Below are 12,728 nucleotides of genomic sequence, written 5' to 3'. Positions count from 1 at the left end.
CAATGCTGCTATTTTGCTGGGACTAATCTGCCACAATCCTCTTTTGCAACAGGATGAAAACTTTGTAGCCGAGGCACTAAAGCAACCGGTCACCTTCGAAAACCCCATGTTTGGATCAAAGGGCATTGATTCCAGCGAGTCTCCTGCAGTTGAACCATCAGCGGTAAAACACCACAGAACGATCGAAAATATATATTGTTCACCTCATTACCAACTGGTTTTAGGATTAATTCTTTCGTAGAACATAGAACATAGGATGGTATAACAGGAACAGGCCCTTTGGCCCACAATGCCTGTGTTTAACATGCTGCCAAGTTCAACTTGGGCGGCATGGTGGCGCGGCGGTAGAGTTGCTGCCTTACAGCGAATGCAGCGCCGGAGACTCAGGTTCGATCCCGACTACGGGCACCATCTGTACGGAGTTTGTACGTTCTCCCCGTGACCTGCGTGGGTTTTCTCCGAGATCTTCGGTTTCCTCCCACACTCCAAAGACGTACTGGTATGTAGGTTAATTGGCTGGGTAAAATGTAAAAATTGTCCCTAGTGTGTGTAGGATAGTGTTAATGTGCGGGGATCGCTGGGCGGCGCGGACTCGGTGGGCCGAAGGGCCTGTTTCCACGCTGTATCTCTAAATCTAAATCTAAAAATAAAAATAAATAATCTTTCTTTTAAATGACTTGGTTGGCAATAGTGATTCTGTACCATCACTTTACCAGATCTAACTAATTATTGCCATAGACACAAAATGCTGGAGTAACTCAGCGGGTCAGGCAGCATCTCAGGAGAGAAGGAATGGGTGACATTTCGGGTCGAGACCCTTCTTCAGACTGATTGTGACCACCTCATTCAGAATTATCAAGTCCTCATAGTCCAAGTACTGTGTATAGGTTTCAACATATTTGTACAGCCCTTTGGCCCACCTTATCTATGTGGACCAACTAGGCTAGTCCCATTTTAAATGTATTGCACCCATTAGTGGAAGTAAGCTATTGGTTTAAACTACTTTGGTAAGTTATTGGTTTAAAGTACACACTGAACTTTTTTCCTCATTAATTATACTGTTTACAGTGTACTGTGTTTACATATTCTGTTGTGCTGCTGCAAGTAAGAATCTCATTGTTCTATCTGGGACATTTGCCAATAAAACACTCTGTACGTTTCAGAAACGTATACTATCAGGATAGGATTAAGCCGTGCTACAAGTCAATACAAATTGGATCATGACTGACTAATAGATGAACCGATGTTACAATCCTTCTCTCCTGAGATGCTGCCTGACCTGCTGAGTTACTCCAGCATTTTGTGAAATAAATACCTTTGATTTGTAGCAGCATCTGCAGTTATTTTCATACAATCTGGGTTGTTTTCCACTTCGCAAGATGAATTAAAAATACAGTCAAAATTAGCTTTGACATGTTCAATTGCTTAGACCCCAGGTTTAGGTTAAGGGCAGTGGAATTCCACTTTTAGTTGACGAAAATAACTGCAGATGCTGGTACAAATCGAAGGTATTTATTCACAAAATGCTGGAGTAACTCAGCAGGTCAGGCAGCATCTCGGGAGAGAAGGAATGGGTGACGTTTCGGGTCGAGACCCTTCTTCAGACTGATGTGACGTTTCGGGTCGAGACCCTTCTTCAGACTGATGAGCTGCACTTTTAGTTGAGGTCTTTGTTAACTGACCTCTTGTACTGACTGTTGATACCCTTGATTTTTCCATGCATGGCATCTGTCCAACCCAGTAGCAGAGACCACAGCCAAGTTATCATTTGAATTAACTAAAGCCAGTTAGATGTGACATTGTTTTTATTCAATCTATATGATAAGAGCACTTTAATGCTCTTTCGTTTCGTTCATAGTTTAGTTTAATTATATAGCATGGCCACAGGCCCCTCGACCCACTGAGGCTGAGCACTAAAGTAAGTGCCAATCACAGTTGAGCAGGCAGTTTAAAAAGAGCGCCAAAAGGAAGCTAGTAGTCAATTTCAAAAGTCCGGGAGCAGAGCAAGGACGCCCGTTGGCTGAGCACTAAAGTAAGTGCCAATCACAGTTGAGCAGGCAGTTTAAAAAGAGCGCCAAAAGGAAGTTAGTAGTCAATTTCAAAAGTCCGGGAGCAGAGCAAGGACGCCCGTTGGCTGAGCATTAAAGTAAGTGCTAGTTTAAGTGAGAAGTCAGGTAAATTGGACAATCAGGCAATTTAATTGGTAATATAAGCAATACTTGCAAAAGGGTGCAGCCCTGTTCAGGTGCAGCCCAGTGAGGGAAGTGCGAGTCTTTGGCTGCGAGTCTTCGGCTGAGGTGAGGAGGATACCATTGTTTTAAGCCAGAGCTGGTTATAGGCACAAGGTGATGGCGGAAAAGTTGGTGCGGTGTGTTTCCTGCAGGATGTGGGAAGACAGGGACGTCGCTGGAGCTTCTGGGAGCTACACCTGCAAGAACTGTGTCCAGGTGCAGCTCCTGAAGGGACATGTGGTGGAGTTGCAGAGGCAGTTGGATGACCTCAGGGCCATCCGAGAATGCGAGAGTTTCCTCGACAGGACCTATTGTGAGGCTGTCACGCCAAGGGTCCAGGTCGAGCGAAGGTGGGAGACTGTTTCAGGGGGGAGTGGACGTGGACTACAGGAGACCCCAGTGGCTGTGCCTATTGCAAATAGGTATACCCTCTTGGGAACTGTCGGGGCAGAAGACGTTTCCAGTCCGAGTGGCGGACCTGTTGGCAAGGATACTCGACAGGGGAGACCGAAGTCTGGAAGAGCCGTAGTGGTCGGTGACTCCATAGTCCGAGGGACGGACAGAAGATTCTGTGGCAGCAGGAGGGACTTGAGGATGGTCTGTTGCCTCCCTGGTGCCAGGGTTCAACACATCACAGACCGGCTTCAGAAAATCCTAGTGAGGGAAGGCGATCAACCTGAAGTCGTTGTGCACGTGGGCACGAATGACGTCGGGCGGAAGAGGAAGGAGGTGCTACAGCGGGAGTTTAGAGAGTTGGGAAAAGCGCTGAGAAGTAGGACGTCGAAGGTGGTTATCTCTGGACTGCTACCGGTACCTCGTGCTGGTGAGGCCAGGAACAGAGAGATAGAGGGTATGAATTTATGGCTGAGGGGCTGGTGCAGAGAGCAGGGATTTAGATTTCTGGACCACTGGGATCTCTTCTGGGCTAGGGGTGACTTGTACAAAAGGGACGGGTTGCATCTTAACAGCAGGGGGACAAACATTCTGGCAGGCAGGTTTGCTAGTGTGACACCTGTGGCTTTAAACTAAGTAGTGGGGGGGAGGGGTTAACAAATTGTGAATATGAAGATGAGGTCAAAGGGAATACAGGAGATATTGCAAAAGACTCTCGGAAGAATGGGAACAGAAGTTCTAGAGCGGAAAAGAAATTAAGGGCAGGGCCAATTGTGAACGATGTGAGAGAGGAGGTAAATACAGAAGTTAAAGTGTTGTACTTAAATGCGCGTAGTATAAAAAATAAAGTGGATGAGCTTGAGGCTCAGTTAGTCATGGGCAAGTATGATGTTGTAGGGATCACTGAGACATGGTTACAAGAGGACCAGGGCTGGGAACTGAATATTCAGGGGTACACAACGTATAGAAAAGACAGACAGGTGGGCAGAGGGGGTGGGGTTGCTCTGATGGTAAGGAATGATATTCATTCCCTTGCAAGGGGTGACATAGAATCAGGAGATGTTGAATCAGTATGGATAGAAATGAGAAATTGTAAGGGTAAAAAGACCCTAATGGGAGTTATCTATAGGCCCCCAAACAGTAGCCTCGACATAGGGTGCAAGTTGAATCAGGAGATAAAATTGGCGTGTCAAAAATGTAATGCTACGGTGGTTATGGGAGATTTCAACATGCAGGTAGACTGGGAAAATCAGGTTGGAAATGGACCCCAGGAAAGAGAGTTTGTAGAGTGCCTTCGAGATGGATTCTTAGAACAGCTTGTACTGGAGCCTACCAGGGAGAAGGCAATTCTGGATTTAGTGTTGTGTAATGATCCTGATCTGATAAGGGGACTAGAGGTAAAAGAGCCATTAGGAGGCAGTGATCACAACATGATAAGTTTTACTCTGCAAATGGAAAGGCAGAAGGGAAAATCGGAAGTGTCGGTATTACAGTATAGCAAAGGGGATTACAGAGGCATGAGGCAGGAGCTGGCCAAAATTGATTGGAAGGAGGCCCTAGCAGGGAAGACGGTAGAACAGCAATGGCAGGTATTCCTGGGAATAATGCAGAGGTTGCAGGATCAATTTATTCCAAAGAGGTGGAAAGACTCTAAGGGGAGTAAGAGACACCTGTGGCTGACGAGGGAAGTCAGGGACAGCATAAAAATTAAGGAGAGGAAGTATAACATAGCAAAGAAGAGTGGGAAGACAGAGGATTGGGACTCTTTTAAAGAGCAACAAAAGTTAACTAAAAAGGCAATACGGGGAGAAAAGATGAGGTACGAGGGTAAACTAGCCAATAATATAAAGGAGGATAGCAAAAGTTTTTTTAGGTACGTGAAGAGGAAAAAAATAGTCAAGGCAAATGTGGGTCCCTTGAAGACAGAAGCAGGGGAATTTATTATGGGGAACAAAGAAATGGCAGACGAGTTAAACCGTTACTTTGGATCTGTCTTCACTGAGGAAGATACACACAATCTCCCAAATGTTCTAGGGGCCGGAGAACCTAGGGTGATGGAGGAACTGAAGGAAATCCACATTAGGCAGGAAATGGTTTTGGGTAGACTGATGGGACTGAAGGCTGATAAATCCCCAGGGCCTGATGGTCTGCATCCCAGAGTACTTAAGGAGGTGGCTCTAGAAATAGTGGAAGCATTGGAGATCATTTTTCAATGTTCTATAGATTCAGGATCAGTTCCTGTGGATTGGAGGATAGCAAATGTTATCCCACTTTTTAAGAAAGGAGGGAGAGAGAAAACGGGTAATTATAGACCAGTTAGTCTGACATCAGTGGTGGGGAAGATGCTGGAGTCAATTATAAAAGACGAAATTGCTGAGCATTTGGATAGCAGTAACGGGATCATTCCGAGTCAGCATGGATTTACGAAGGGGAAATCATGCTTGACAAATCTACTGGAATTTTTTGAGGATGTAACTAGGAAAATTGACAAGGGAGAGTCAGTGGATGTGGTGTACCTCGACTTTCAGAAAGCCTTCGACAAGGTCCCACATAGGAGATTAGTGGGCAAAATTAGGGCACATGGTATTGGGGGTAGGGTACTGACATGGATAGAAAATTGGTTGACAGACAGAAAGCAAAGAGTGGGGATAAATGGGTCCCTTTCGGAATGGCAGGCAGTGACCAGTGGGGTACCGCAAGGTTCGGTGCTGGGACCCCAGCTATTTACGATATACATTAATGACTTAGACGAAGGGATTAAAAGTACCATTAGCAAATTTGCAGATGATACTAAGTTGGGGGGTAGTGTGAATTGTGAGGAAGATGCAATAAGGCTGCAGGGTGACTTGGACAGGTTGTGTGAGTGGGCGGATACATGGCAGATGCAGTTTAATGTAGGTAAGTGTGAGGTTATTCACTTTGGAAGTAAGAATAGAAAGGCAGATTATTATCTGAATGGTGTCAAGTTAGGAGGAGGGGGAGTTCAACGAGATCTGGGTGTCCTAGTGCATCAGTCAATGAAAGGAAGCGTGCAGGTTCAGCAGGCAGTGAAGAAAGCCAATGGAATGTTGGCCTTCGTAACAAGAGGAGTTGTGTATAGGAGCAAAGAGGTCCTTCTACAGTTGTACCGGGCCCTGGTGAGACCGCACCTGGAGTACTGTGTGCAGTTTTGGTCTCCAAATTTGAGGAAGGATATTCTTGCTATGGAGGGCGTGCAGCGTAGGTTCACTAGGTTAATTCCCGGAATGGCGGGACTGTCGTATGTTGAAAGGCTGGAGCGATTGGGCTTGTATACACTGGAATTTAGAAGGATGAGGGGGGATCTTATTGAAACATATAAGATAATTAGGGGATTGGACACATTAGAGGCAGATAACATGTTCCCAATGTTGGGGGAGTCCAGAACAAGGGGCCACAGTTTGAGAATAAGGGGTAGGCCATTTAGAACGGAGATGAGGAAGAACTTTTTCAGTCAGAGGGTGGTGAAGGTGTGGAATTCTCTGCCTCAGAAGGCAGTGGAGGCCAGTTCGTTGGATGCTTTCAAGAGAGAGCTGGATAGAGCTCTTAAGGATAGCGGAGTGAGGGGGTATGGGGAGAAGGCAGGAACGGGGTACTGATTGAGAGTGATCAGCCATGATCGCATTGAATGGCGGTGCTGGCTCGAAGGGCTGAATGGCCTACTCCTGCACCTATTGTCTATTGTCTATTGACCAGCGTCACCCCTTACTTTTCTGTTTGACACTGCCTTTTATTAAGTCAAATAATTATTCATTTCTGACACTGCACTGTAACTTTTATTCTTGTATTTTAGACCTGTCTTATTCTATTTTAGCTTGTTTTTATTTTATATTCTCATTACTGACCGTTTTTAATTGCTTTTAATTGCTCTTTAATGTTTTATGTAAAGCACTTTGAATTGCCTTGTTGCTGAAATGTGCTTTATAAATAAACGTGCCTTGCCTTGTCTTTCACTGTACAGTGAAATATTAGACTTAGAGTCAATGTCTCTTCTGTTTTGACAATAACTTGCATGTTGTCTTCTTGGTGTTTGGGATGCTCCAGGTTATGGCCACAGTTGGCGGTGACTTAAATGGCAGCAGATGTGACAATCCTATCTACACCAACATGCCTCCATTTGTGGACAAACCTCCTTCAACTAAATCAGAAACAGAGGTAAAAACTCCGGTTAAAAAAAGAGACACAGAGTGCTGGAGTAACTCAGCGGGTCTGGCAGCATCTCTGGAGAACATGGGTGGGTGACGTTTCAGGGCGGGACCCTTCCCCAGAGATGCTGCCTGACCCTCTGAGTTACTCCAGCACATTGTGTCTTTTTTTTTTAAACGTTCCTTGTTTCTACATTTCCCTTTCCCTATGTTCTTTCAGTAATGTAAACGTGGATAGGGTGACGTTTTGGGTCGGGATCTTTCTTCAGGATGTAGGTCCGAATGTTATGATGAAAACAACAGTACATTTCTTTCCTTAAATCTGTACCAACTGGACCTTCATCCTGGTGTGCCTTAACAAGTAACTGCTCAGTGGCCTGTTTATACAGATCCCCAGCATATCCTGTCCTTCCTCACAACCATATCTATATCTCTCTACTTCATCGTCTACATCTCTCGTTTCCCTTTCCCCTGACTCTCAGTCTGAAGAAGGATCTCAACCAGAAACATCACACATTCCTTCCCTCCAGAGATGCTGCCTGACCCGCTGAGTTGCTCCAGCTTTTTGTGTCTATCATCGGTTTTAACCAACATCTGCATTTCCTTCCTACACATTTGTGTCATAGAGGCCTAGAGGTGTACAGCACGGAAACAGGCCTTCGGCCTACCTTGTCCATGCCGACCACGTTGGCATACTGGGCTACTTCCATTTGCCTGCATTTGCCCCATATCCCTCTAAACCCTTCCTACCCATGTATCATCCAAGTATCTTCAAAGACGTAATAATCGTATCTGCATCTATTGCTGTCACAGGGAGAACCATACAATAGACAATGGACAATAGACAATAGGTGCAGGAGGAGGCTATTCTGCCCTTCGAGCCAGCACCGCCATTCAATGAGATCATGGCTGACCATTCTCAATCAGTACCCCGTTCCTGCCTTCTCCCCATATCCCCTGACTCCGCTATCCTTAAAAGCTCTATCCAGCTCCCTCTTGAATGCATTCAGAGAATTGGCCTCCACTGCCTTCTGAGGCAGAGAATTCCACAGATTCACAACTCTCTGGCTGAAAAAGGTTTTTCCTCATCTCAGTTCTAAATGGCCTACCCCTTATTCTTAAACTGTGGCCCCTGGTTATGGACTCCCCCAACATTGGGAACATGTTTCCTGCCTCTAACGTGTCCAACCCCTTAATAATCTTATACGTTTCGATAAGATCCCCTCTCATCCTTCTAAATTCCAGTGTATACAAGCCTAGTCGCTCCAGTCTTTCAACATATGACAATCCCGCCATTCCGGGAAGTAACCTAGTAAACCTACGCTGCACGCCCTCAAACTGTACAATACTGTACAAACTCCATACGGACAGCACCCAAAGTCAGGATCGAACCCTGGTCCCTGGTGCTGTAAGGCAGCAACTCTACAGCTGCACCCATTGCCACCCATAAACCTCTCACATTCACATGCCTGTCCTAGAGCCATAGAGATGTACAGCATGGAAACCGACCCTTCGGCCCACTTTGTCCATGCTGACCAAATTCCCACACTAGACTGGTCTCACTAGCCTGCATTTGGCCCATAACCCTCCAACCCCTTCCCAACCACATATCTATCCAAATGTCTTTAAAAGGTCGTACTTATACCCACTTCTATAGCTTCCTCTGGCAGCTCGTTGCAGATATGGAATGAGTGAAAAGGTTTCCCTGAGATCCGTCTTAAATCTCTCCCCTCTTACAAATGCAGTGGCTGTGTTATGGAATGTTAGCCAACATGCCAGGGCAGTTCCCTATTCTTGCAGCCAAGTGTCTCTGAAAGTGGACTGTGCCTGCACCTATTGCTTTTTTTAAAAACAAAAACATGCCGGGAAGAAAAATCATCATTAAAGTGTCTTCTCAAATTCAATGTCCTCCTCTTTCTCTCCCTTCTTCAAACTTGTTTCCAAGGTTATGCCCCTTTCTCAGCAGGCACACTGCTCTGCTGCCTCCCGTAAGAAACGTCACTGCAAAAAGACAAAGTGCTGGAGGAACGCAGCGGGTCAGGCAGCATCTATCAATGTCAATGGATATTTGTAAGGCAGAGATAGATGTATTCTTGATCAGTGCGGGTGTCAGGGGTTGTGGGAAGAAGGCAGGAGAATGGGGTTAGGAGGGAGAGATAGATCAGCCACGATTGAATGGCGGAGTAGACCTGATGGGCCGAATGGCATCATTCTGCTTCTATCACTTATCACTTTATGGAGGGAAATGGACAGACAATGATTGGGGTTGGGATCTTTGGAGGGAAATGGGAATGCACCTGTTTTACCTGCAAAATGAGCACGACCGTGAAATGCACAGATTAGTGTCTTCTCTGAGTGGCTTGGATATTGTACAATTTCTGTTGCTTATATTGACCTCGTTTTGTATTCTCAGGAATCAAGATGGAATTTTTTCAAACGGAAGCCCAAACCAAGCACAAATTTTGAAAACCCTGTGTATGCAGAGGTAATTGTTCACGTTTCACCTTTGTGGCAGTGCATTTTGTATTTTTTTATCACTTTAGTTTACAATGGATAAAACACAAATTAGACACTATAGTGACCATCACCCAGCACCACAGGGACTAGTGCTGGGCCCACTTTTGTTTGGCCCATATGTATGGACAATTTGGATGAGACAATAGGTGCCATAATTAGTAAGTCGGAAGATGACAACTTAATCAGACGTTACCTTGGTCTGTTCCCCAAGTCCTAAAAAGAGTGACAGACACAAAAAGCTGGAGTAACTCAGCGGGACAGGCAGCATCTCTGGAGAGATGGAATGGGTGACGTTTCGGGTCGAGACCCTTCTTCAGACTGAGAGTCAGGGGAAAAGGGAAACGTGAGATATAGACGGTGATATAGAGAGATACCGAAGAAAGAAATGAAAAGTATGCAAAAATGTAAGATGATTGAGGAAAGATGGAGCCCACAATGGTCCATTGTTGGCTGTGGGCTAGGTGATAACGAGTTATACAGACAATTAAACTCAACAGGATGACAGTGAAACTTGTACAAGGACCAGGGTGGGGGAGGGACGGAGAGAGAGAGGGAAAGCAAGGGTGACTTGAAGTTAGAGAAATCGATATTCATGCCGCTGGGGTGTAAGCTAGGGCGGCACGGTGGCGCAGTGGTAGAGTTGCTGCCTTACAGCGAATGCAGCACCGGAGACTCAGGTTCGATCCTGACTACGGGCGCCGTCTGTACGGAGTTTGTACGTTCTCCCCGTGACCTGCGTGGGTTTTTTCTCCGAGATCTTCGGTTTCCTCCCACACTCCAGGTATGTAGGTTAATTGACTGGGTAAATGTAAAAATTGTCCCTAGTGTGTGTAGGATAGTGTTAATGTGCGGGGATCGCTGGGCGGCGCGGACTCGGTGGGCCAAAAGGCCTGTTTCCGTGCTGTATCTCTAAATCTGTATCTCTAAATCTAAGCTGCCCAAGCGAAATATGAGGTGCTGTTCCTCCAATTTGCACTGGGCCGCACTCTGACAATGGAGGCGGCCCAGGACGGAAAGGACGGTGTGGGAATGGGAGGGGGAGTTGAACGTGTTTGACAACCGACCGGGAGATCAGGTTTGTTGTGTCTCCTGCATTTCCCTGTTGTGTTTCTTCGCCAGGAGGTAGGGGTGCTTGCCCTGCAGTGGTTGGTGAAAAACCCCGCCAGGCGGCATGATTAATGGAAGGGTCTTTGTTATCCTTCCCCAGAGCCACAAGCAGGAGCAGACGAGCGATCCGCTGGGTGAATCCTCTCTCACCTCGCACACGTATGAATCGCTTTCGAGTCAGCCCCCCTCAAAAAACAACGATCCTCCTGCATTCAGCCCCACTGAGAGCACATTCAAGGATACAGCAGCCCTCGTCAAAGAGGACTTCGAGGCATAGTTCGGTACGTAACTGGAGACAAACGAGACCGCCTTTCCTGTGATACATTATATTTTTGATACACAGTCAGAATATTTGGAGATGTCAGTAACACCTAGGCAAAAGGAACCTACCAAGTGATGAGCACGAGCCTGTACCACCTCTGGGAAGTCCATCTGTCTCTGTCCCTTCCGTAATATCACATGCCCAACTTTTATCATTTCGGCTTTTTGTGTCTGTGACGACTTTTAATCCAGAGGTTCTTTATGTATTTCGTTGCACTGGACGTGTAAGAGTATGAGATATGTAATGTTATAAATATGTGTATATTTGTAAATTTTTAAGAGATTATGTTGATAATTTTGCCCTGGATAAGGCTGACTTATATTGAAGGTAGGAATATGTGGAAATCTGAAGACTGAATTTACACCACCGATTTCAGTTGTGGACAGTAAAATTCTAAATGTGAAAACTACTGACCTCCCTGTGAAGGAATTGGGTAAAAGCCAATGTGGCAACGGAAGTATAAACACTGGAATTATTTTTTAAAATATTAAACACAGTGAAACCTGTATTAACTTGTCTCTTGTCCAACACCCTCTTATAGTCAGCAGCTGATTCTAGAGAGATGTGATCTAGATTTACTCTCCTCCACATACTCAATAGACAAAGGAGTTGGAAAAAAACCTGGATCAATATTTTCAGATGCTGAAAAGCAGATTATCTGATGCTGACACTTCTCTAAATTCAACCTATTGTAGGTATACAACTTCTTATTTCTTTATTCGATATAATCTAGCAGGCTGTTGAAGTATGGGATGTAAGGTTTTAAAAGTTTCAGGGAAAGTAGTTGAGGGAATTAAGGAGATCTCATAAATTCGAGGAGCAGAATTTGGCCATTCGGCCCATCGAGTCTACTCAACCACTCCATCTGTCATTCCTTAAACAACCCCATTCTCCTGCCTTCTCCCCATAGTCCCTGACACCCGTACCGATCTGCAGAGACTGGGTGTGGGTGCAGTCCTGATAAAAGCCTGCTGCAGCACAGAAGCCAAAGAATATGAACTCTTCGCATCCACAAGAACATCATGGCAGTTGTTTCTTGTCTGTTCTTTACTGTACATAGTTGATGCAGAAATGCATCTAAAAAATACTCCCATTGAGATCACCATTCCAAAGTGCAATTTAGTTCAATAAATAATGAATCAAACATATAAATTAAGAACAGAAATAGGTTACCCTGCCCTTTAATGAAAGCATTGCTGATCAGTTTGTTTGTAACCTCCTCGGCGCCATCTTTAGACTTTAAAGGTACAGCGCGGAAACAGGCCCTTCGGCCCACCAAGTCTGTGCTAACCAGTATACCAGCACTATCTTACACACTCGGGACGATTTTATAACTTACCAAAGCCAATGATAAACAAACCTGTACACCTTTGGAGTGTTGGCGGAAACCGGAGGAAGCCCACGTTGTCACAGGGAGAACGTACAAACTCCATACTGACAACACCAATAGTCAGGATTGAACCTGGGTCCCTGGTGCAGTAAGGCAGCAACTCTACTACTGCACCACCATGAAAAACAAATCAGAAAATTCTCCCTTTGGGGACACCATCCCAAGTCTAATCTATTTGTAATGAATAAAAAACATATAAATTAAGAAACAAAGTAGGTTACCCTTCCCTTTTAATGAAACATTGCTGATCTTTTTGTTTGTAACCTCTAATCTTTCTCCAATAGAAACATAGAAAATAGATGCAGGAGGAGGCCATTTGGCCCTTCGAGCCAGCACCGCCATTCATTGTGATCATGGCTGATCATCCACAATCAGTAACCCGTGCCTGCCTTCTCCCCATATCCCTCGATTCCGCTAGCCCCTAGAGCTCTATCTAACTCTCTTTTAAATTCATCCAGTGAATTGGCCTCCACTGCCCTCTGCGGCCGAGAATTCCACAAATTCACAACTCTCTGGGTGATTTTTTTTTTTTCTCATCTCAGCTTTAAATGGCCTCCCCTTTATTCTAAGACTGTTGCCCCTGGTTCTGGACTCCCCTAACATTG

At 45.3% G+C, this 12,728-nt stretch overlaps 1 protein-coding gene across 1 annotated transcript in view; it reads left to right on the top strand.

Annotated features, from left to right (window-relative positions):
* The window catches only part of lrp2a (low density lipoprotein receptor-related protein 2a), a 210,335-nt gene extending 197,866 nt beyond the window's left edge, over positions 1-12,469 (top strand). The window contains exons 75-78 of the mRNA XM_078404632.1: positions 53-163; positions 6,687-6,797; positions 9,201-9,272; positions 10,512-12,469. Coding sequence (XP_078260758.1) covers positions 53-163; positions 6,687-6,797; positions 9,201-9,272; positions 10,512-10,688 — 471 coding nt within the window. The 3' untranslated portion in view covers positions 10,689-12,469. The remainder of the gene's footprint in view (positions 1-52; positions 164-6,686; positions 6,798-9,200; positions 9,273-10,511) is intronic.
* The last annotated feature ends 259 nt before the right edge of the window (positions 12,470-12,728 follow it).

Source organism: Rhinoraja longicauda, chromosome 8 (genome assembly GCF_053455715.1).
Source record: "Rhinoraja longicauda isolate Sanriku21f chromosome 8, sRhiLon1.1, whole genome shotgun sequence".
Taxonomy (NCBI): Eukaryota; Metazoa; Chordata; class Chondrichthyes; order Rajiformes; family Arhynchobatidae; genus Rhinoraja; species Rhinoraja longicauda.
Note: the sequence above shows the minus strand (reverse complement) of the source record. Positions and strands in the feature narration are given on the sequence as shown.